The sequence below is a fragment of the Lissotriton vulgaris genome, chromosome 5, assembly GCF_964263255.1.
Source record: "Lissotriton vulgaris chromosome 5, aLisVul1.2, whole genome shotgun sequence".
NCBI lineage: Eukaryota > Metazoa > Chordata > Amphibia > Caudata > Salamandridae > Lissotriton > Lissotriton vulgaris.
This window is the reverse complement of record NC_141693.1, coordinates 479,361,673-479,388,692: the sequence shown is the minus strand read 5'-3', so window position 1 is coordinate 479,388,692 and position 27,020 is coordinate 479,361,673. Positions and strand designations below refer to the sequence as shown.

General features: G+C 39.2%; 1 protein-coding gene across 2 annotated transcripts in view; it reads left to right on the top strand.

Annotated features, from left to right (window-relative positions):
- ZBTB40 (zinc finger and BTB domain containing 40) overlaps positions 1–26,022 on the top strand; it is a 324,401-nt gene extending 298,379 nt beyond the window's left edge. For both annotated transcript variants that reach the window (XM_086921924.1, XM_086921925.1), the window contains one exon: positions 21,951–26,022. In XM_086921924.1, the coding sequence (XP_086778050.1) occupies positions 21,951–22,145 (195 nt within the window). In that variant the 3' untranslated portion in view covers positions 22,146–26,022. The remainder of the gene's footprint in view (positions 1–21,950) is intronic.
- Positions 26,023–27,020: the final 998 nt, after the last annotated feature.

Genomic DNA, 27,020 nt, shown 5'->3' with positions numbered 1-27,020 from the left:
AGCATGGTTTATCTTAAATTACCAGAACTTAAAAACGGTATTATTAAGAAATCGGCAAAATGCCGAACGAGGTGGTTATCATACCATTAGCATCTCACTTCGATGTTGATGTGTCTCAGTTATGTGTGGAGCTTGCAAATGAGTTGTTAGGGTTCAATTTACAAAGTTTACTGTGATGCTCATAGGTTCAGCGTGCAAAATGATGCCATGAGATATCATCATTCAAACCAAATTTATTGGTTTTAAGACGGTCTACCCAACGTTGTTCTTTCTCATATAGTATTTTATCTGCGTTGGGTGTAGTTTCTGATATCTTTTCTATTACTGTCCACCTCAGGTCTTCGATGCTGTGATTTTGTTCGATGAAGTGAGAGCAAAGCTTGGTTGTATTCTTTTTAAGGCGAATATTACTTTTATGTTCCCCTACGCGTAGTTTCACCTTCCTACAAGTCATCCCTATGTATTTTTTGTCGCAAGGGCAGGTGACCATATAGATCACATGGGATGAATTGCAGTTGCTGTGTTGTCTCTGTGTCCATTTTAGTGTGGGGGACAATTGTAAAGTTTTGGTGCTAGTGGTCGATTTGCAGGCTAGACAGGACCCGCATGGATAGTGTCCTGTAACTGGAACCATGTGGGCATTTATTGTAGGTTTTGCCATGATTGTTTTCTTCGGGCGCGTATGTACCAACATATCTCGTAAGTTCTTTGTGCGTTTGTTTGCCATCCGTGGCTTTGGCCATTTGAATTTTCCAGTGTTGACAATATGCCAGTTTTTGTGGATGAGTTTGTTCACCTGGTATGAAGCTGGGCAAAAAGTGGTTACGCATGTCATCAGATCCACAGTTTCACTTTTTTCAACAGTTGTCAAGAGGTTATCTCTAGGTTGGTTCGATGCTCTTTTTCTGCATCTTGCTATGGTCGATGTCTTGTACTCCCTTTGAAGCAGTCTCTTGCTAAGTTCTTTTGATTGTGCCAGATAGTCCTTTTTTTGGCTGCAGTTCCTTTTCAACCTTAAAAATTGGCTGTACGGTAGATTGTCCCTTAACGGTTGAGGATGGTAGCTCTTGTAGGACAATAAACTGTTCTTAGCTGTTGGTTTTCTGAATGACTTGGTTTCTATTTGCAGATCTTTCGAGTATATTGTCAGGTCTAGGAAGTCAATGCTTTCTTTATCTGCCATATATGTGAAGCGGAGCCATGGATCACGAGTATTCAGCCAATTCACAAATATTTTTAGATCTTGGGTGTTATGCCATATTAGGAGGACGTCATCAATGTAACGTTTCCAGTAGAGTATACTGGAAACGTAAGGATTGGTTTGTGTCAATACATGGTTGGTTTCAAAATTGCTCACGTAGAGTCCCGCCACCGAAGGGGCAAAGGCACTCCCCATTGAGGTTCCGTGGCTCTGCAAGAATAGCTGATCCTCAAATTCAAAATAATTTTCAGTGAGTGCCATCCGGCAACACTCTAGGACAAAGTGTCTAGGTGTCCTGAAGTTCCAATTCTCAGTGAATAGAACGTCTTCCAACATGTCTAGTGTTTCTTTCTGGGGTAGGCTTGTATATAAGGACTCGACGTCCAGTCCTACTAAGAGCATCGTAGTGGGATCAAAAGATCGGTCTTTGAGTTGATTTAGCAAATCTCTGGTGTCCTGTAGGTATGTGGGGGGTTTTTTAACCAATGGTTGGAGAAATTGATCTGCAAATTTGGAAAGAGGTTCTAAAGCTGATCCGATACCCGAAACTATCGGGCGGCCCGGGGGTGGAACTCTGTTTTTGTGGTTTTTTTGGATTCTCAGTGGTTAAAAAATCTTTTTCTTTTTTGCTTACCCATCCATTTGTTTCAGCTTCATAAACCATCATAGCTATAGTTGTTTTTAGTCTGGGTGTTGGATCAGTATTGATTTTTGTATAGAATTTTTCATCCGCAAGTAGTGTCAGGCATTGGGTCCGGTACTCTTCTTTTCCGAGGATGACCACTCCTCCACCCTTATCTGCGGGTTTGATGACTATGTCCGTATTTGTTTGAAGTTCATCTAAAGCTTTTCTTTCCAATCGGGTCAGATTTTGATACGGTCTCTTGACACTCTTTTCCATCTCATCAATTCCTGTTAGGATGGCCTGTTCAAAGGTTAGTATTTCTACTGGTACCATGTTGGTAGGTGGTGTAAAATTAGACTTCTTGCGGAGGTTAGTGTCTCCGAGATCGGTGATTGGGGCAGAATCAGAAAAGTAGGCTTTTAATTTGAGTGAGCGACAGAATTCAGACACTTCACATTTTAATCTGAAGAGGTCAAGATTGGGAGTAGGGACGTAACCAAGTCCCTTGTTAAGAACGTTTTCTTGTTCCTTCGATAGAATCACTGAGCTTAAATTAACTATTAGTGACTCGTTTTGCTGGTTCCTGGTTTGGATGAAGTCATGCTCCTCGTTTGAACATTCGGCTGTTGGTCTTGCCATGAAATTGTTCTTCTTCTTCCTCTTTGATTTTGGCCCCTCAATAAAAAAGGATCCTGATTCTGGTTGTTATTCCCCTGCGGTGGTATGCCCATGTAATTCTGCATTTGCTGGGATCCGTGGTTGTACGGATTCATCCATCCGGTATATGGTGGCATGTAGGGCTGGAAGAATGGCATAGGAGGGCCCATGAAGTTTTGTCTTGGCCATCTATTACCTCTTCTTTGTGGTCTGGATCGAAAGTTACCTCGGCCTTGTCTGCGGCCTGAGTCATCAGACCCTGTATCAGACCCTCCGGATGAGTCCCAAGCATCGGAATCATTATCTGTTTTTGAGTCATTCGTCTTATAATCAGTTTTGGTATAAGGGTGCATTCTTTCATGACTAAACTTTTTTATATCCTTGCTTAGTTTCTGCAGTTTACTTTGCATCAGGAAGTCTTCACTGTCTGATATTTCTTTGTTTAGATCTTCTAGTCTTTTTTTATAGATCGCTGGTTGTATGCCTTTCTTTAGTTCCGCTTCAATGGCTTCTATCTCTATTAATAGGGCATCCGATAGTCTCTTGGCAGTTTTTACTATTAGCACAAGGTAGTCGAGGGTGCACTTCCAAGAGATTGCCGACCAATCGCGTCTAAAGGCTAGGTCATGAAGAAAAATTCTTGGTGCATTGGTGATCCAGAGACCACGGGGCGCTATTTTTGCGCGTAGGTACTCAGTCATGATGATTCCGTGAATTGCGACCCTTATTTGTTCCTGTTTTTTTGCTGTAAGACTGTCCCAATCGTCGGTCTGTGCCACAAAAAACCAGAGATCGCCTCGGGTGAGGCTGGCAAGACACTGACTGAATAAGCCCAATGACTGTTGCCATAACGCTTGCGTGGGGCGGAGAATAAAATATACCGCTTCTCGAGATACGCAGCGTTTATGAGGGCTTTTTCAAATCTCTTGGAAAAAGTGGTTACAAGTGTCCTATCTCCTTTTGATAAACTGTACCTTGTTTCGGGGAACCGATAGGACAGCCATTCCTCTTCCTTCCTATTGATAACTAAGTACATTAAGCAGCGTGCAGCTGTAGGATTTTTGTCTAACAGACACTTTGTCAAGAAATCCAACATGGAAGACATGAATGGTTTGAGTTTCACGGGGAATGATATCAGCGAGATTCTAGCAGCACATACTTTAATTCAGAACACAGATCTAGTTCAAGCACTGGCACAGACCGACGATTGGGACAGTCTTACAGCAAAAAAACAGGAACAAATAAGGGTCGCAATTCACGGAATCATCATGACTGAGTACCTACGCGCAAAAATAGCGCCCCGTGGTCTCTGGATCACCAATGCACCAAGAATTTTTCTTCATGACCTAGCCTTTAGACGCGATTGGTCGGCAATCTCTTGGAAGTGCACCCTCGACTACCTTGTGCTAATAGTAAAAACTGCCAAGAGACTATCGGATGCCCTATTAATAGAGATAGAAGCCATTGAAGCGGAACTAAAGAAAGGCATACAACCAGCGATCTATAAAAAAAGACTAGAAGATCTAAACAAAGAAATATCAGACAGTGAAGACTTCCTGATGCAAAGTAAACTGCAGAAACTAAGCAAGGATATAAAAAAGTTTAGTCATGAAAGAATGCACCCTTATACCAAAACTGATTATAAGACGAATGACTCAAAAACAGATAATGATTCCGATGCTTGGGACTCATCCGGAGGGTCTGATACAGGGTCCGATGACTCAGGCCGCAGACAAGGCCGAGGTAACTTTCGATCCAGACCACAAAGAAGAGGTAATAGATGGCCAAGACAAAACTTCATGGGCCCTCCTATGCCATTCTTCCAGCCCTACATGCCACCATATACCGGATGGATGAATCCGTACAACCACGGATCCCAGCAAATGCAGAATTACATGGGCATACCACCGCAGGGGAATAACAACCAGAATCAGGATCCTTTTTTATTGAGGGGCCAAAATCAAAGAGGAAGAAGAAGAACAATTTCATGGCAAGACCAACAGCCGAATGTTCAAACGAGGAGCATGACTTCATCCAAACCAGGAACCAGCAAAACGAGTCACTAATAGTTAATTTAAGCTCAGTGATTCTATTGAAGGAACAAGAAAACGTTCTTAACAAGGGACTTGGTTACGTCCCTACTCCCAATCTTGACCTCTTCAGATTAAAATGTGAAGTGTCTGAATTCTGTCGCTCACTCAAATTAAAAGCCTACTTTTCTGATTCTGCCCCAATCACCGATCTCGGAGACACTAACCTCCGCAAGAAGTCTAATTTTACACCACCTACCAACATGGTACCAGTAGAAATACTAACCTTTGAACAGGCCATCCTAACAGGAATTGATGAGATGGAAAAGAGTGTCAAGAGACCGTATCAAAATCTGACCCGATTGGAAAGAAAAGCTTTAGATGAACTTCAAACAAATACGGACATAGTCATCAAACCCGCAGATAAGGGTGGAGGAGTGGTCATCCTCGGAAAAGAAGAGTACCGGACCCAATGCCTGACACTACTTGCGGATGAAAAATTCTATACAAAAATCAATACTGATCCAACACCCAGACTAAAAACAACTATAGCTATGATGGTTTATGAAGCTGAAACAAATGGATGGGTAAGCAAAAAAGAAGCAGATTTTTTAACCACTGAGAATCCAAAAATTCCATACTTCTACTCGCTACCCAAAACCCACAAAAACAGAGTTCCACCCCCGGGCCGCCCGATAGTTTCGGGTATCGGATCAGCTTTAGAACCTCTTTCCAAATTTGCAGATCAATTTCTCCAACCATTGGTTAAAAAACCCCCCACATACCTACAGGACACCAGAGATTTGCTAAATCAACTCAAAGACCGATCTTTTGATCCCACTACGATGCTCTTAGTAGGACTGGACGTCGAGTCCTTATATACAAGCCTACCCCAGAAAGAAACACTAGACATGTTGGAAGACGTTCTATTCACTGAGAATTGGAACTTCAGGACACCTAGACACTTTGTCCTAGAGTGTTGCCGGATGGCACTCACTGAAAATTATTTTGAATTTGAGGATCAGCTATTCTTGCAGAGCCACGGAACCTCAATGGGGAGTGCCTTTGCCCCTTCGGTGGCGGGACTCTACGTGAGCAATTTTGAAACCAACCATGTATTGACACAAACCAATCCTTACGTTTCCAGTATACTCTACTGGAAACGTTACATTGATGACGTCCTCCTAATATGGCATAACACCCAAGATCTAAAAATATTTGTGAATTGGCTGAATACTCGTGATCCATGGCTCCGCTTCACATACATGGCAGATAAAGAAAGCATTGACTTCCTAGACCTGACAATATACTCGAAAGATCTGCAAATAGAAACCAAGTCATTCAGAAAACCAACAGCTAAGAACAGTTTATTGTCCTACAAGAGCTACCATCCTCAACCGTTAAGGGACAATCTACCGTACAGCCAATTTTTAAGGTTGAAAAGGAACTGCAGCCAAAAAAAGGACTATCTGGCACAATCAAAAGAACTTAGCAAGAGACTGCTTCAAAGGGAGTACAAGACATCGACCATAGCAAGATGCAGAAAAAGAGCATCGAACCAACCTAGAGATAACCTCTTGACAACTGTTGAAAAAAGTGAAACTGTGGATCTGATGACATGCGTAACCACTTTTTGCCCAGCTTCATACCAGGTGAACAAACTCATCCACAAAAACTGGCATATTGTCAACACTGGAAAATTCAAATGGCCAAAGCCACGGATGGCAAACAAACGCACAAAGAACTTACGAGATATGTTGGTACATACGCGCCCGAAGAAAACAATCATGGCAAAACCTACAATAAATGCCCACATGGTTCCAGTTACAGGACACTATCCATGCGGGTCCTGTCTAGCCTGCAAATCGACCACTAGCACCAAAACTTTACAATTGTCCCCCACACTAAAATGGACACAGAGACAACACAGCAACTGCAATTCATCCCATGTGATCTATATGGTCACCTGCCCTTGCGACAAAAAATACATAGGGATGACTTGTAGGAAGGTGAAACTACGCGTAGGGGAACATAAAAGTAATATTCGCCTTAAAAAGAATACAACCAAGCTTTGCTCTCACTTCATCGAACAAAATCACAGCATCGAAGACCTGAGGTGGACAGTAATAGAAAAGATATCAGAAACTACACCCAACGCAGATAAAATACTATATGAGAAAGAACAACGTTGGGTAGACCGTCTTAAAACCAATAAATTTGGTTTGAATGATGATATCTCATGGCATCATTTTGCACGCTGAACCTATGAGCATCACAGTAAACTTTGTAAATTGAACCCTAACAACTCATTTGCAAGCTCCACACATAACTGACACATCAACATCGAAGTGAGATGCTAATGGTATGATAACCACCTCGTTCGGCATTTTGCCGATTTCTTAATAATACCGTTTTTAAGTTCTGGTAATTTAAGATAAACCATGCTCATCACGCAAAAATCACTTATTGCTAATTTTTAGGAAGCTAACTGCATATTTTTGCCTCTAATAGTACCCCGTTTTGCCAGACAACAATGTCCACTATGCACGCTGAACCTATGAGCACCACAGTAAATTCTGTAAATTGAGCCCTAACAACTCAATTGCAAGCCCCACACAATAAATGAGACACATTAACATCGAGTGAGAAGCAATGGTAGAAAAACCGCCTCGTTCGGCATTTTTGCCGATTGTTTAATAATACCGCTTTTAAGCTCTGGCAATTTAAGAAAAACCATGCTCATCACGCATAAATCATTTACTGCAAAATCGTAGGACGCTAATTGCATTTTTTTGTCTTTAAAAGTACCCCGTTTTGCCAAACAACAAATGTCCGCTCTCTCTTTCCATGATTAAACTTGTTAAAACGCCATCGAACGCGTGCTCCCAGCGTCCAGGAGGCAGAGCCAGCACAAGACGCGGAGTACGCTTCGAAAGCGGGTGAGTGTTTCCACTTCCATCGCCGTGTGTTAGTTTCTAACAGACAGCTCCCTCACAACCCCGTTTCTTGATGTCCTTTCAGCCTGAATCCTCCTGCTGAAATGCGATTGATTTCTTCTTAAGGTAAGACCTCTCCACGAGGTACAATGCCTATACAAGTACAAGAGCGACTTTTTATTTCCTGCCTCCTGCTATTGAAGCGTCCAAAAAACCTAGCCATAATTCACAGGTATGAATTATCATACCATAGCTAACTGTGCACTACTGTGATATCGCTGTTTCTTCCCCCATAATTCACCTTAATGTCACTTCAGTTGTGTGTTTCTTATAATTGCACTATTTGTTGTAAAAATTATACAAAATACATATCGACACAATGCTTGTTTGATTAAACCAGTATTCTAGAATGAAATTGCCAAATGGTCAATAGTTACCCCCATTTCTCTTTCCTCTTAAATCCTTAGGTATATGAAAACCTTCAAGGGTAAGACTATTAATTAATAGAGTCCCTTTATGTCAAAAATTTGACATCAATTTTTATACTCACTTTGTGTGTTTTTTGTATATTTGTCCTGACGAAAGCTCTTAGACCCTCGGGCCGACAGAGCAGAAACATGTCGACGTTATTTTTTTGTCTAACTGACCTATGCTAAGGATTCCTAACTATCCCCAGAGCATACTTAATAAATTTTAATAAGTGGTCAAGTGAACTGAATAAAGCCTATATTCACCTGCACACTTTTTATCTTATCACTCAGCTTCAGTGGGGTAACTCGCTTTTCTCTGGATACTGCCACAAAAAACCAGAGATCGCCTCGGGTGAGGCTGGCAAGACACTGACTGAATAAGCCCAATGACTGTTGCCATAACGCTTGCGTGGGGCGGAGAATAAAATATACCGCTTCTCGAGATACGCAGCGTTTATGAGGGCTTTTTCAAATCTCTTGGAAAAAGTGGTTACAAGTGTCCTATCTCCTTTTGATAAACTGTACCACATCAGAATCCGACAGCATTTGCGAGCCATAAACAATGATGATCAAACATACCCTGTGGCTAGGCACATAAATAGTGTACATGCAGGCAACATCAAGCACCTCTCCTATTTTGTCATCGACAGTGTCCCAAAAACCCCAGAGGGGGAACCGCAGGTTGGCCCTAAGATGCTTGGAATCTAGGTACATTATCTTGCTAGATTCAAAGATCCCGAATGGGTAAACTCGGACAAAGCATTAACAGTACACTTATAATTCAGCGTAGTCCTTTTCCTTAGCTGAGACCCACTCTTTAATAACATCTGCAACTTCACTTATGTAAATACTTTCTTTCGCTTAATTTTCTTTAATGCATCGTTATCCAACACATATTCACTTTCAGATACATGACAGATAACACCAACCTAGATGCACAGAGACATACTATAAAGGGTAAGAATGAATGCAGCAGCTATACATTCGGGTTCACACTGAGGGATTGGAGCAAATATTATTCAAATTAATGTGACTTCTACCTTACTCCACTTGGAGACGAGGCTCGTGCTTAGGTGGTCTTAACCAAATTAGATTTTACCTGTAAATCTGTGCTATGTAATTGTATTGGCATGCAGAAATAGCGTTTTTAGCGCTTTACTTCATGAAGTGGTTTCTCACTTAGGAACAGCTCTGAACCCGGTCAAAATGAATTAGGATGCATTTCAATCCCTGCATTTGAACTGCTCATCATTCTTTATTTTATTACTTAATGCTCGAAGGTAATATAACTGTGCATTATTCCAATGAAAGACAATTGTGAATATTTACAAACATGTGAATGAATTACCCAGGTCTAAACATGAGCACATCAATGCCGTTTCTGCAATGAGTAATAATTGTAAAAATCGGGTCACTGGTAACGTTGTTTAGAATTTTCCTACAAGGTTGCTAATATAATTTAAAAGCGTAACATCACTAGAATGATTAGGTAAATAGTGCTTTACAATTCTAAAAATGCCAATGTGATGTGCACTCGACCAGTGCGTGTAATGCTTTTAACTCTTCTATGTTCTTTGCAGTTCTTGTCATGACTCATAGTTACTATGGTGACGAAGAGCCAGTCATACCATAGTGTTGTTGAAGTGTGTTGGAATGTATATAAATGTCAGCGTCACTTCTTGGCAGATGAAGTGAGCAAGGCAGAGGCTTCCGCCGAAACGCGTCTTTACAGCATGATGGAATAAATCATCTTTCTTGAGTAGCAATTCACGGTGTCAGTGCCTTCCTTGATTTATTTGGACTGGTAATTAATATATATATAAATATATATATATATATATATATATATATATATATCCAAGGAAAAAACTGGTTAACGTTGCGCTCTCAGGATAGAAGCCTTGTTCACGTGAACAAGGCTTCTATGCTGAAACGCGTTGTGTAATAAACTGCTATTATTACACTTTGGATTCGTCTGGTCTTTTTCCTGAGAGCGCAACGTTAACCAGTTTTTTCCTTGGATTACTGAATGTCCGGATTGCTTCGCCGGCATTTGCGCCAACTCCCACGGGTCCCAGCACCCCAGAAGAAGCGTCTTCTGGTCCTTTGGATATAGATATAGATATATATATATATATATATATATATATATATATATATATATGTATATATATTACCTACATTACCTACTGGCGGTCGCCAGTAGGTATATATAGTTAGGATTTTTTCCCTATGGGATTTCTGAAAATTCTATGTCTAATAACTTTGGCGTTTGTGGACGGAATCGGCTGAAATTTTCAGGAAAATGGCACATTTCGTTTCTGAGAAGCCCCTGAAAATTTGGGGGGGGTTCGGCAAGGGGGGGCCGAGAAAAAAGGGGGGTCCCAAAACGCGTTTTTCCCATGTTAATTTCCATAGGGCGGTTGGCCTCACTTTTAGCCCGAACGGCTGAATGGATTTCCACGAAACTTGGCAAAATTGTAGGGACTGTTAGCCCGATGTGCCTTTGCTAGGTCTCAATATATATATGTGCTTCAGTGGATTTTGAGAAATTAACGTTTAAATCAAGATATATATCTGTAACAGCGCTCCGGGCTGCGCTCCGGTTCGCGTACTTTTCGCGTATCGGAACTTTGCGAAGCGAAGCTGATTGGCTCTCCGGTGTCTGTCAACATTCTAAACAGTCCGGAGCGGCCGCCATCTTGTCTCTCGGTAGGATCGAGAGACAAGAGGAGGCCAAAACAAAGGGGGAAATGAAGGAAAGGGGGCAAGGTAGACCCCTTCTGACCCCCTAGGATTGATGAGGGGGATATTATAGAGCCACGCGGGCCCCAAAAAAAAAAAAAAATCCGATTTTTTTCGCCGTAGAGACGCGTCTTGGTACGCGAACCGGGAAGCTAACCGGCAGTGTAACAGGAGTTTGAGGAGTAGCTGATTGGCTGTCAACATTGTAAACAGTCCGGAGCGGCCGCCATCTTGTCTCTCGGTAGGATCGAGAGACAAGAGGAGACCAAAACAAAGGGGGAAATGAAGGAAAGAGGGCGAGGTAGACCCCTTCTGACCCCATAGGATTGATGAGGGGGATATTATAAAGCCACGCGGGGCCCAAAAAAAAAAAAAAAAATCCAATTTTTTTCGCCGTAGAGACGCGTCTTGGTACGCGAACCGGGCAGCTAACCGGGCAGCTAACCGGCAGTGTAACGGGAGTCTGAGGAGTAGCTGATTGGCTGTCAACATTGTAAACAGTCCGGAGCGGCCGCCATCTTGTCTCTCGGTAGGATCGAGAGACAAGAGGTGGAAAAAAAAAGGTGTAAATGAATGAAAGGGGTAAGGCAGACCCCTCCTGAACCCCTAGGATTGATGAGGGGGCTATTAAAGTTCCCTGCGGGGCATAAGAAAAAAAAATTGCGATTTTTCGCGGTAAAGGTGCTTTCTGGTACGTTAACCGGGCAGCTAACCGGCAGCATAACGGGAGTCCGACATATTGTGTTTTTTGAACGTTTGTGATATGTGCACGTGTGGATTTTGTCTAATTAAGGTTAAAAAAAATATATATATATCTTTAAGCGTGTTCTGGCGCGCTTACGTTTTGGGTTTGGTTTGCGCTGCAGAGACGATACGTCACGGTTATGCGATGCATCATGAGGCGTCTCACGGGCTACGTGATACGTCACTTAATAAAGAATATATTTTACAGCTATAGATATTAGCTTTTAAAAAACCAATGACATTCACAGAAAAAACCATAGGTTATAGACCATATATAGTTAGGAATTTGCATTTACAAAACCTTGAAAATTCACTGAAAAAACCATAGGTTATAGACCATATATAGTTAGGGATTAGCATTTAAAAAACCTTATTTTATTTGCACGAAACCATTGAAATTCCATATATAGTTAGTTGCACTAACTATATATCGCGGACCCGCAATCCACTGCTAATGATGTCACATATTACATCATTCATGACATGGTCAGTGACATCACTGATGACATCACTGATGACATCTCAAATGACATCACTGATGACATCACTGATGACATCTCAAATGACATCACTGATGACATCACTGACATCTCATTTGACATTACTGATTACATCACTGATGATATCATTTATGTGATAATACATCTTCAGACTCTAATATAACCTTAGATACACTCAGTGTAAACAGGCACTCACAGACTGTCACACATCCATGGAGTTACTCACACACCTAGTCAGTCATGCAAAGAATCAATCACATCTCCATTTCCTCAACTATACAGTTATACACACCTTACTTATTCAAACATATAGTAACACATATTTACTCTCTTATACAATCCTTGATACAAGTTCACAATGATTCATACAGCCACTCACACATTCACTGGCTCTTATGTTCAGTTATTTATATATGTCAACTCTCACATGGAGTGTGTTTTACATATGTACTTACTTTGACATGTAGCACTGAGATATCCATTCACTCACCAATATACTCATGCACACAGTCAACTGTCCATACAGCTGTTTCTACATGCACTTTTGAACCCATACACCTAGGGAATCAACTGCTCACACATCTATGCACAGAGTTAGACACCTCCCAGCCACCCACACACATACTCAGTCTCCCATACAAATACTTGGGCAACCATTCAATAACCCATATAGTTACTGATATAGCTACTGATTTAAACATGCAGCAGTTTACAGAACAACATAAATAATGATTGCCAAATTAAGACACTTTAATCACTAACCCATACACTCAGTGAGACACATTTAATCATTCTCTCATACAGTCAGTTATGCACCTACTAAATCCTTCATCCAGACACTTATACATCCACTCATTCTTCAATATGTAAGACATATTTTAACTTTACAGAAACATACAGTCACTGGGTGTTGTCATCAATGATGTCATCAGTGATGTCATTTGAGATGTCATCAGTGATGTCATCAGTGATGTCACTGACCATGTCATGAATGATGTAATATGTGACATCATTAGCAGTGGATTGCGGGTCCGCGATATATAGTTAGTGCAACTAACTATATATGGAATTTCAATGGTTTTGTGCAAATAAAATAAGGTTTTTCAAATGCTAATCCCTAACTATATATGGTCTATAACCTATGGTTTTTTCAGTGAATTTTCAAGGTTTTGTAAATGCAAATTCCTAACTATATATGGTCTATAACCTATGGTTTTTTCTGTGAATATATATATATATATATATATATATATATATATATATATATATATATATATATATATATATATATATATATATATATATATATATATATATATATATATATATATATATATATATATATATATATATATATATTACCTACTGGCGGTCGCCAGTAGGTATATATAGTTAGGATTTTTTCTCTATGGGATTTTTGAAAATTCTATGTCTAATAACTTTGGCGTTTGTGGACGGAATTGGCTGAAATTTTCAGGAAAATGGAACATTTTGTTTCTGAGCAGCCCCTGACAATTTGGGGGGGTTTCATCAAGGGGGGGCCGAGAAAAAAGGGGGGTCCCAAAACGCATTTTTCCCATGTTAATTTCCATAGGGCGGTTGGCCTCACTTTTAGCTCGAACGGCTGAATGGATTTGCACGAAACTTGGCAAAATTGTAGGGACTGTTAGCCTGATGTGCCTTTGCTAGGTCTCAATATATGTGCTCCAGTGGATTTTGAGTAATTTAGGTTCAAAAATATATATATATCTGGGCGGAGCCTAACCACACATCTGATCTGATTGGCTGTCAGCACTTCATCCAAGAAGTGTTGGCAGCCATCTTGGGACCAATATACATGATAGCACCTCATTAGAAAGCATTGTAGTTAATAGAGGGTTTTAGGACTTTAGTTACATTATAAATCATTTGTTGATGGTACCATACTCGTTTTAGGAATTGTGGTGGGTTCTAAGGTGATTTTACCATGTGAAAAAACCTTCTGCTGTGATATCATGAATATTGTTTGAAAGAAAACTAATATCTCAAGATTTTCCCACAGTGGTTTGGAAGGGGATCTATAAGCTAAACTGAAAGCATATTTTCTGTAAATTCACATTATCTTTCTCAGTCATGTGAAAATGAAGTCTGACATTCTCAGTAAAACATGTACATCCAACAAGGACAGAGACTGTCAGTTGATTCCTTTGTGTTCTACTGCAGCCTCCTAGAGTGTTCTAAAGAACAACTAGAGCGCTAACAGTCCTACTTATTACAAAGGTATGGCACACCTGAAGCCATCTTGATTGGAATAAAGTGGTAACTCTTAAAACATTTAATTTAAAAAGAAACAACATGAGGGGGTATATTTTGCCATAGAAAGTATGATTAGTGCTGCAGAATGAAAAATTAGGGCACATTTTGAGTGACTTCTCAAATCCTTTTCTATTTCATTAAAACATTCTGACATGCAGTCTCCCAAAATGGCCACCAGAGACAAAAGAGCCCAAATGTAGCCCAAATATCACCCAGATGTAGCCCAAGTATAGCCCAATGACAGAATGTCCCAGAGTGTTCTAAAGAACAACTAGAGCGCTAACAGTCCTACTTATTACAAAGGTATGGCACACCTGAAGCCATCTTGATTGGAATAAAGTGGTAACTCTTAAAACATTTAATTTAAAAAGAAACAACATGAGGGGGTATATTTTGCCATAGAAAGTATGATTAGTGCTGCAGAATGAAAAATTAGGGCACATTTTGAGTGACTTCTCAAATCCTTTTCTATTTCATTAAAACATTCTGACATGCAGTCTCCCAAAATGGCCACCAGAGACAAAAGAGCCCAAATGTAGCCCAAATATCACCCAGATGTAGCCCAAGTATAGCCCAATGACAGAATGTCCCAGAGTGTTCTAAAGAACAACTAGAGTGCTAACAGTCCTACTTATTACAAAGGTATAGCACACCTGGAGCCATCGTGATGGGAATAAAGTGGTAACTCTTAAGACATTTAATTTAAAAAGGAACAAAATGAGGGGGTATATTATGCAATAGAAGGTATTATTAGTGCTGCAGAAAGAAAAATTAGGGCACATTTTGAGTGACTTTTCAAATCCTCTTCTATTTCATTAAAAAATTCTGACATGCAGTCTCCCAAAATGGCCACCAGAGACAAAAGAGCCCAAATGTAGCCCAAATATCACCCAGATGTAGCCCAAGTATAGCCCAATGACAGAATGTCCCAGAGTGTTCTAAAGAACAACTAGAGCGCTAACAGTCCTACTTATTACAAAGGTATGGCACACCTGAAGCCATCTTGATTGGAATAAAGTGGTAACTCTTAAAACATTTAATTTAAAAAGGAACAAAATGAGGGGGTATATTTTGCCATATGAATTATGATTAGTGCTGCAGAAAGAAAAATTAGGGCACATTTTGAGTGACTTCTCAAACCCTCTTCAATTTCATTAAAAAATTCTGACATAGTCTCGCAAGATGGCCACCAGAGACAAAAGAGCCTAAATGTAGCCCAAATATCACCCAGATGTACCCCAAGTATAGCCCAATGACAGAATGTCCCAGAGTGTTCTAAAGAACAACTAGAGCGCTAACAGTCTTACTTATGACAAAAGTATGGCACACCAGAAGCCATCTTGATTGGAATGAAGTGGTAAGTCTGAAAACACTCAATTTAAAAAGGAACAACATGAGGGGGTTAATTTTGCCATAGAAAGTATGATTAGTGCTTCAGAAAGAAAAATTAGGCATCATTTTGAGTGACTTCTCAAATCCTCTTCTATTTCATTAAAAAAATTCTAACATGCAGACTGAAACATGCACTTTGAATACCAGCAGCAGACGTCCCTGGTGAGCAGTAGCTTTACTACAGTGATCTAATGTGCAACTAGAGTGCTAACATTCAGAATTTATGGCAAATGTGTGACACATATGAATGCCTTCTTGATGGAACCAAAGTAAACAAGCATTGAAAATGCAATAGATCTCGCCCTCGTTTAAGTTAAAGCCATTCTGTTTGTAATGAGGTGGCTTTTTAGCTTTGCTTTTATTAGTGTTTTTTCAACTTTCATGTAAATAACGCACCGTTTTCACCAAATCGACTTTGCCCAAGCACACCCTTCCCTTCGGCCAACAAATCCCAAAAATTCGGCACACCTGCCGATCCACTCTCCCTACAGCTCACCCAAGCCCCGTCCCTCTAGCGCAACTGGAACACCCCAAATTCACCTTCTCCATGCGCACCAAAAACTCCCATTGAATAACATGACAATTCGCTACTCCGCACAAAAATTGCTCTTTAAAGCACTTCCACTGCTCCGATCTGCTTCAAACTTGGCTGGACACTAGTTCCAGCGATTCCCTAACATCTCACCAAAAATCAGCCCAATCCATCCACTGGAACGGGGACGAATTTCAACCCGAATACGCGCCCCCCGCAAACACAAAAAAAGCCATAAAACGGCCAAATCTCGACCAAAAAACGCCAAAATCCCTCAAAACCTTGCCAACACCAATACGCACGAAACTGAACCGGCCCCTCAGCCCTAGGCTCCGGGAACCCTACTTAATTGACCCAAAAGCCCTAAAAAAGCAACATAATACACACGAAAACGCCCTAACAACCCTAAAATGCATATAAGTATATGTATGCATGCATTTATGTTTGTATTTATATAGATATACAGATGATATATGTTTATATATGTATGTATATATATATATTCACTGAAAAAACCATAGGCTATAGACCATATATAGTTAGGAATTAGCATTTACAAAACCTTGAAAATTCACTGAAAAAACCATAGGTTATAGACCATATATAGTTAGGAATTAGCATTTACAAAACCTTGAAAATTCACTGAAAAAACCATAGGTTATAGACCATATATAGTTAGGAATTCGCATTTACAAAACCTTATTTTACTCACACAAAACCATTGAAATTCCATATATAGTTAGTTGCACTAACTATATATCGCGCACCCGCAATCCACTGCTGATGATGTCACATATTACATCATTCATGACATGGTCAGTGACATCACTGATGACATCACTGATGACATCTCAAATGACATCACTGATGACATTACTGATGACAACATCCAGTGACTGTATGTTTCTGTAAAGTTAAAATATGTCTTACATATTGAAGAATGAGTGGATGTATAAGTGTCTGGATGAAGGATTTAGTAGGTGCATGACTGACTGTATGAGTGAGTGATTAAATGTGTCTCACTGAGTGCATGGGTTAGTGACTAAACTGTCTTAATTTGTGCATCATTATGTCTGTTGTTCTGTAAACTGTTGCATGTGTTGATAAGTAGCTATATGAGTGACTATATGGGTTATTGATTGGTTGCCCAAGTATTTGTATGGGAGACTGAGTGTGTGTGTGGGTGGCTGGGAGGTGTATGACTCTGTGCATAGATGTGTGAGCAGTTGATTCACTAGATGTATGGTTTCAAAAGTGCATGTGGAAACAGCTGTATGGGCGGTTGACTGTGTGCATGAGTGTATTGGTGAGTGAATGGATATCTCAGTGCTACATGTCAAAGTAAGTACATATGTAAAACACAGCACATGTGAGAGTTGACATATATAAATAACTGTGCATAAGAGCCAGTGAATGTGTGAGTGGCTGTATGGATCATTGTGAACTTGTATCAGGGATTGTATAAGAGAGTTAATATGTGTTAGTATATGTTTGAATAAGTAAAGTTTGTATAACTGTATAGTTGAGGAAATGGAGGTGTGATTGATTCTTTGATTGACTGACTAGGTGTGTGAGTAACTCCATGGATGAGTGACAGTCTGTGAGTGTCTGTTTACACTGATTGTATCTAAGGTTATATTAGAGTCTGAAGAGGTTCATCGTATTATCACATGAATGATATCATCAGTGATGTGATCAGTAATGTCAAATGAGATGTCATCAGTGATGTCATCAGTGATGTCATTTGAGATGTCATCAGTGATGTCATTTGAGATGTCATCAGTGATGTCATCAGTGATGTCACTGACCATGTCATGAATGATGTAATATGTGACATCATCAGCAGTGGATTGCGGGTGCGCGATATATAGTTAGTGCAACTAACTATATATGGAATTTCAATGGTTTTGTGTGAGTAAAATAAGGTTTTGTAAATGCGAATTCCTAACTATATATGGTCTATAACCTATGGTTTTTTCAGTGATATATATATATATAATGCAAAAGTACTCCCTCCTCGTCAGTAAGGATAACCAGACCCCCAAAGTGCTGCAAAATATCAAATTTAATGGCAAAAAGCAACGCGTTTCAGATTTCTCCTTCACGGTCAAATAATCCATTCACAGTTTGCGATCTATAGTGTAGTACATAAAAACAGAAAAGGGACTGTGTTTGTTCATCTCTCGTCCAGAGGACGTACCTTCGGCAGCCATTTTGTAATATTATATATATATATCACAAGAAAACATCTCATAATAAGAAAATGCTTCATAATTCATCGTTTTAACAAATAAACAAGATTTCAATGCAAGATAAACATATCTGACATTAAATATGTAATTGTATGTGTTGCGCCACGGCGCAACAAGGTAATGTCACCACAAACTTAAATACAGTGAATTAGATCTAGAACTGGTTAAGCGATTGCACCAAATGCAATTTTTTAACCAATGAGTGCTATCGAAGTTCTGGTACACAGCCATAAATACAACTGGATGTATGGCTGCCATCCTAATACATACCTGCCCCAGTGGGCATATGATGGAATGCATTCAAAAGCGTGAGTATTTGCTTAAACCTGGTTAGTCAGAAATTAAGATAATACATATAGATAGACTCCTGCCCAAGTGGGCATATGCAATATATGGAGCCTATCAAATGACTGTTGACATTATAAATCCTGCCCAAGTGGGCATAACAGACATGTTCTATCTACAAGAGGTCCCGCCCAAGTGAGCACAAAGTCCATGTTATCCGATAGAAAAAAGCATTAATACTCACCACCCAATAAACGAAAAAAGTCCCTGAATCTGTAAAAAAAACAATTGAAAGAACTGATTACTGCATGGAGTTGCTCAACGCAAAGAAACTGCTGTACACAATTCATTATACACATGTCACAATTCATATTATATATGCAGATGGATAGAAAATTCCTCACTTGAATTGAGGCCCAGAGGCCCCGTAGTTTAAAAATCTATTATATATCTTTATTCAAGTTTGCGCAAAGTTGGTTCATGATTACCTCCTCTAATATTCGAGGTCACCGAATCAATTACCATCATACATAACAATTTCTCATTTTGAAAATGACTTTCAAAAAATTGGCATGCCACTGGATAGTGTTTGTCATGATGTCTAATGGCACGTACATGTTCCAGGACGCGTTTCTTAGCACGATGTATTGTGCTCCCTATGTACATTTTATCACAAGTACACATAAGGACATAAATGCAATGGGTAGTGTTACAATTCAAATGTTTTCGGATGTTAAATGTGCTTTTAGTGTTAGGTATCAGTAATGTAGCACACTCACTGCTATTGCTACATGCTTTACAGTTTCTACAGCCGTAGAAACCCTTGCATCTAGAACCTCTGAATTTCTCTACATCCGATATCATGTTGTTACTTAAATCTTCACATAATGATTTGCACTTTTTAAAGGTAATTTGAGGATTGCTGTCAAGATGTTTCACTGAAGTATCATCAGTTATCAACACATGCCAATATTTCTTGAATATTTTCCTAATATCCTGTGCTCGTGCTGAAAACTGAGTGAAAAATCTCAAGGTATTGCAGTCTTCCCTTTGTTTGTGCTGATGTAATAGTTCTGTTATCGTCATCAGCTTCACTCTCTCTTTAGCTTGCAAAATGATCTTATTACTGTACCCTCTCTCTGCAAACCGTTTGCACATGATGTCTTCCTCCAATGTAAATGCCCTTTCTGTACTGCAGTTTCTCTTGGCCCATAGTAATTCCTCATACGGAATACTATAGATAAGATTAGACAGATGGGTGCTTTTAGCATTCAAGAGGCTGTTACCCGCTGTAGTTTTTCTATGAAGCCTCGTATGGAGTTTACCATCCTCCACCTCAAGTAGAACATCGAGGAACTCAATCCTGGTTTTGCTTATATATTCAGTAAAAACCAGATTGAAAGAATTGGTATTTAACTTCAGCACAAAATTATTGGCAGAGTGGATATCGTCCTCTGGACGAAAGATGAACAAACACAGTCCCTTTTCTGTTTTTATGGGCTACACTTTAAATCGCAAACTGTGATTGGATTATTTGACCGTGAAGAAGGAGAAATCCGAAACGCTTCGTTTTTTGCCATTAAATTTGATATTTTCCTGCACTTTGGGAGTCTGGTTATCCTTACTGACGAGGAGGGAGTACTTTCGCAATATATGTAACCGGCGTGAGGAGAGAGATAGTGAGACAAAAACATGCCTTGCAAGTACAGTTTACAATTTTACAGCTAATACAAACCAAAATTCAGTTTTAGATAACTGAAATGTAAAGATGAACTATAATGCAGAGTGTGCAGTAGTCTAAATAGTCAACCCTTCAGCCGAAAGGTTTAGCCTGCTTAACTTCACCAACCAAGGAAGTGCAGGGGAAAATCAGGTGAGTTCAGTTCAAGAAAGTCAGAGTCTGGACCTACAGCCTGTCACTCCCAAGAATTGCAAGAAAATAGCTGCTTTACTACTTTTCCCCATGAAGTTTTCATACCTCGAAATGTTCATATCTCCAGCCCACAAACGTAACTTCTTGCACAGTTTTTTCATAATTCTGTTGGTTGAGTTCCATGGTGTGATCGTGGAATGATCATTCTCCAGCCCAAATCATCCGGAACCTACGCGTAATACACTTGTTCTTTCTTTCTCATTTTCAAAGAAAGTACAATATTTATTTCATCTCTGAAGTAGCAAATACATTTGCAAATCAACATGTCCATGCTCTTGCTTCCGAGCTGGCTTGCAACAAAGTTGACACAAATATTCATAGAGAGGACATTCAAACTGTAAGAAGGAAACTTCAGTGATTATATTTGTAACCAAAGCAAACTGTCAGCATTTTATTCTTATTTTGAAGGAAACAATGAAAGACACATTACATTTCTCTAAAGCCTGTTGTAGGGAAAAAAACACAATACATTTTTTAGGCCTACCTGGAAAACCAAAAAACGTGTTCATTTTAAAACTCTTGAAGAAAACATAAACGCATAATAATCCAATATAACTATAATTTCACTATATCCATAAACATAGTATAATCATATTTCATTATTAAACAGGCAATTTCTTTTCGCAGTTTCTGATCCACATTTAAGAAAAAATAGTTAACACATTTCAAATAGAGAAATCTTCTTGAATCATATATACTAAAACCGTATCACAATATTATTGTGACACATTAATTATAATCTTTCTCTGTCATAAATCTCTCCGCTTCACCAGTTTGTGAGCCTTTTGCATGCTTTTACTACACAGTTTTAGAACTCGGTGTTTAACAAGACACAATGTTATTCATGGTTTTCTCTTAAGTGCGGTTAGTAATTGAGACAATAATGAGCAGGATTTGACCTTGCAAAATCATTCCTAAATAATCTTGCTCCATCAGTGAAAACTGGAATAGCTAGTTATTGTGGCTAAACTGGGGATCTCAGTATTGATTTTTACTCAAAAAAACTGATTTACCTGTTGTTCCCTATTCCAGGCATAATAATTTGATGTAGCTGGATTTAGGTGCAAGGACACTGGCCTAAAGCGTTCTGTTTTGCCACACCCATATTTTTGACTCCCTAATAATCATGACACCGGTCTGTCCATTTCAATATAGAGTGCCATTTTCTTTGGTGAGAAATAACTGTATTCCAACAGGAATAAAAATGCACAGTGATCTATCTACCAATGTCTGCTTTCTGATGCCAAGTCTAACAAAACTGTCTTTAGCACTGTTTGTTTTAAATAATACAGTGCACGTTGTTGGAAATGTGTAATTTAAATTAAAGCCTGCCTTGTTCTCATTATTTTTCAGGTGATTCATACGACGGACGATTTAGAATCTTCTGAGCAAGTGGTCACCATGGAGGAGTCTCACATCACTGCACCACAGCTTATTGTTTCGGTACCAGGTTCTCAAGAACACGAGAATGGCTCAAAGATTGTGGCTGTCAGCATGAACGATTTGCTAGATGGCTCAGTCACCCTCATTTGTGGGGAAACAAAGTGATGGTTGGAGCAGACTACAAGTCCTAAGACCTCAGTATGTGGAAGTTGTCTCACTACTTAAAAGAAAAGGATCTTGAGTCCACAGTTTTCTTTGCTTACAGTTGCCTAAAACATTTCATGAACAGAAACCCTGCTCCCGGCATTTAAAGACAACTTTCCATGGATGCTTGTGTTGAACAGTGGATTTTTTCAGTTTTACGTTATGCTTGCACCAATATTTAAAACCACTAACCTAATTGATGAAAGAGATACTGTTGAGTACGACTTACATTGTGTATGGTTGCATGTGCTTGCTGTCTCTGAAACTTCACCAACCAGTTACCAAAGGGATTCTAAATAAAGGTGGATTGCAAATGCAGAAACAGGCCAATATAAGTGCAAGTGATAATAGGCAAAGGAGCAGCCGGTACACATGAACGCCTCCTGGAGCTGTGAATTTGATACAATCTGAGCTAATTCCATTGAAAAAGGAAATACAAATGATCAGAAGCGTTCTTAAACGCTTAAGATGATATGCACTTTGCTTAAATCGCATATTACGCTGTAAAGTTTGAACCATGAGTGTACAAGAAAACGGTGAATTTGAATTGAACAGTTGAGACGAAGTGGGAAACCAAAAAAAAATGGGGAAAAAAGTAGTGGCAAAGTGGTAAACATAAAAAAAATTTATGGGAGCGCATTTTTTTTTACACAAGGTTGTAGGGAACGCCTTTTAAGTGATTACAATGAATTTTTGTTAGCTGAAGGAACCATCCTAAACATATTTTTTCATCGCCAGAACATTTTGCTTTGACCTGAGGTGCCAATTGAGCACTCCATTCTTTGTTTTCGCACTCCAGAGGCTTCTATTTAATTCTCTTTTTTGTGGTTTACCCTAGTGATATGTTCCCCAGTTTGCTTGTTGACTTTCCCTTAAGAAGGTAGTGAATCCGAAAACCCATGCAGAGAAAAATATATTATTGGGTCGTGGAATACCATCCAAAACCAGGTGAATGTTCATTTTTGTCTTTTACAAAGCACCAATAGTCCTCTTCCCTTTGGCTTTTACTGCATCAAAATTGAATGTTTCTCTTCAAGGCTACAGTGACACGCAGTGGTACTTAAAAGTTGCATTTAATTTTTCAATGCTGTGTTCATACAGAACATGCCCATCTAGAGTGCAAGTGCTGTAAGCAGAGGCACACTGTACAAGGCCTTTAGTGACATGCTATACAACAGGAAACTAAAAAGTGGTTTTGACAACACTTATTTGCCCTGGTGGTGGTGTGAATCAGGATCAAGTCCCAATCTGTATTTGTGGCTATCATTGTACCACCTTTAAACTTTCTTAAAAGCCCAGTGTGAGCTTTAGCATGTGTGAAGAAACAACCATAGACTTTGCAGATTTATAGTGAAAGATCATTTGTGTGTGTGTGTGTGTGTGTGTCTACATATACTGGTTGGTTTCAAAGTACTTATCCTACTGCAAGGGGTAAGAAAGGAGGGGTTAGAGGCGAGATGATGATGGGGGAGACTTGTGATTACAATAATCTGTCCCAAAGCCATCATATCATGCTAGCTGACGAAGTAGTAATGCATTCTGAAGAGTCAATCTTCATGCTTAGTTGTCAGCACCGAAGGCTATAGCAGAAGAGACGAGGTGAAAGCAAGAAAGTTATAGAAGGGGACCCAGAGACCTAAAGTAAGGAGTGAGAGACGGTGTAAAACAGTAATGTGTCGGTACCACAGATAGTATGGCAAAGGCACCTTGTAAGGGCAGTTTCTCTGCTACATATGAAAAGTAAAGACAAACTAAATACTAGACTTAACAGAAATAAGTGTTTTTAACACAAGAATCACTCACACTGTGGAGATGTGGTACTTAAGTTCTAGAAAGGCTAGTAAATTATCATTCTATCAGTTTGTCCTTGATAATTTGTTATTTGAGTGTGATGGCGATAACCAATTTCAATATTTCTGTGGCGCACCATCTGAGGTGTACCGCCGTTCTTTCTAGCCCTTCCTTTTAACATTAAGGGAAAATGGCAGATTATCAAGCTGCAATTGCTCATACTGTCTTACAAAGAAGGCATCAGTATAAGGTGATACACTTTCATTTGATGATCAGCATAAAAAAAGCAAACTGAAGTGAAAAATTAAAAAGCTGTGGTTGACCCCCGATTGGTACTTATTTTGAGGGCTCAAAGAGATGCTTTGTAGTCCGTTCACAATATCGATGGCCCTACAGTGGGGAACAACATTTTCTTACTTGGAGTTTGACTTCGCTTTTCCACAAAAAATAACACCTTGGTTACGGAAAGCGTTAAGGAAAATAATTTTCCTTAAAAAAATAAAAAATCAGCATTGTTCAAATGATTTTGATACAGCGTGATTTCAGGTGAGAATGCATTCTATATAGATATACTGGCCATTATTGTTTTTAACGAGTGAAGGATTAGAAAGAAAATGTATCAAATGCCTGTTTCTAAATGCCAGACTTGCTTAGTCTGTGAACTGTTGCTTGAACTTTGTGGGAAGCCACTGATTGTACAAGCAGCCGAAAGAGAGAGAACTTCGAATAGGCCTGGCCGTTGCCCGGCTTCTGCTATATGTCACTGTATGTGGAACTGAATTGTATAATGGAGACAAAAATCAACGTTACATATATGAAAATAAATCTGCCACGATTGGTGCTCTTGTCCCGATAACAGCTCTCTCAAGCCTGTCTAATATGTTTATGAATAACCGAATACACAGCCATTGCATGTTATTTTATTAACAAGTTGCAATCTAAATTTACCCTAAAGACTTGGTAGGATCAAACCCATAAACTCCTTTAAGCAATCCTGACCACTCCAGGACTTAAGCTAATACTACACTATTAACTTATTTTGTGCAATATATTGAAGCCATGAGTGCTTATATACATTGACGTGCTAGTGTTAAGAGACATACATGGTAATGCTGAATTCTTGGCCATAGGCCCCACTGCATTTCTGTAGTTTTTTTTAAAGAAAAGGCCCAGATCCTCGAGGAAGATTTAAACAAAGATTATTTTGACCCTTAATTGATAATGAATTACTGGTTACACCTTGAAAGCTAAGAAAACAATGAATCACTTTTTATTTCTGCAATTTATTTCCACCTTTAAGGCTAGCACTTTTGATCTTTATACACAAGTGCTTCTGAATGTCCTTGTAGAAGCGACAAAGTATGAGGTTGGAGCTGCGAACTGACATGTTTCCTGAAATTATCACAGTTGGCAGTCACATCTCTGGATATTTCCAACATCATCCACTATTAGTTTCTCAGCTTTCGGAGCATTAGGAGTAATCGATAACAGCCGCTTGCCACCCTCGGGTTGACAAAAGCTCTCAGTAACAACTGACTGTGAGGTACGATAACTATTGTGGGATACCTATTGTACTTCAAGCGTAGTTTTTTTTCTAGAAATGTTGAGTTAAATAGAAACAACATTTTCAATTCAATTTGGTAACACACATTTCTGGCTTTGGCAAACCCTGTCTACAGTCTTTGCTTACCAAAAAAGTTACCTTATGGAATGACCCAGGAGAGGCACTGTTAAAACTTATTTCACAAACGCACCCTTTTAATTATTGTACTCAGTATTGTTATCCAACAACTGGTATTCAAAAGATGAAAATGAAAATGGATACAAGAACTGTAAAAAAAAAGCATAGAGGAAAAGCAGACGATTGTTGGAAGAAATGTTGTATGGAGAGTATGACAGAAGGATCATTACCAATGTCTAATCATGCGTTATAATGTTGAATTAGCTTCTTCGAGTTTGAAATGATGGAAAAGCTATATACATCAAGCTGAAAATAAAAATGAAAGTGACATTTTTATGTTAAAAATATATTTTTGATTTACTGAAACCTCAAATTGTTTCTTGTCTATTTTCGCAAACAGTACATGTTTCTAAAGGTGCTGTATTTTGTCCAGACATTAGGCCACATGTGTTTCACAGAAGAAAATATGCTATTGATATGTTCTCTTTCATAGAAGAAAAAAACATGCCTTTTAGTTCAATATTTAGAGGAATTAATTTTTGATTTCTATTTAGATCATCGGCAATTGCATTTTAGGACAAATGTTAGCTGACTTTCTTCTTTTGATATGACTCTTCATCATTTTTTTTATTAGTATATGTCAGGAACATCACAGATACACTTCCAGAAAAAAAGGAACAAGAAAAGAATTATACCAGAACCTATGTCCAATACAATGAACAATGAAGATAATGTGATCATTGGTGTAGTAATAAACCTGCTACAAAGTAGCACCACACATAATTTCAAAGTGAGAGAGTTATTGAAATGAAGTCTGCATTCTCTAATAAGAGGTGTAACGAGGACCTCTGGTTAGAGGCAGTGGGATTTATTCACCACACCCAGTAAACTATTATGAAAATAGTGAGTATAGTTTCAGTCTTATTGGAGAGTACACCTGAGGCATAGTAGGAAGTTATGAACCAGATATCACAACATGAGTGACAGAAAAGGGGTCCAGATATTCATACAACTAGATTTGTTCAGCTAGTCGATAAAGTAATCTCTCATGCAAGGCAGCAGATGCCATAACTTGCAACCAGTCAGCATGGGTGGTAACCTTGCTTCCATTTTCACACGATCCTCACTTTTGCTACAGCCAATGCTGTGTCTGTCCGTCTTTATATAAGTCAAGTTAATTCTGGAGGCCAGGCATATCGTGTAGGCAGACCAGTGCAGGGAGAAATCTAAAATATCACCTGAGATTCCCTTGACAAGTGTTATAAAGATGCACAGGACCGCAAAGGGGGCAGCGTATCTCCCTCTGTGTTCCCACATCGCTCACAGATCAATGATTTGAAGAGATTAGAAAAGTGGCAATCATG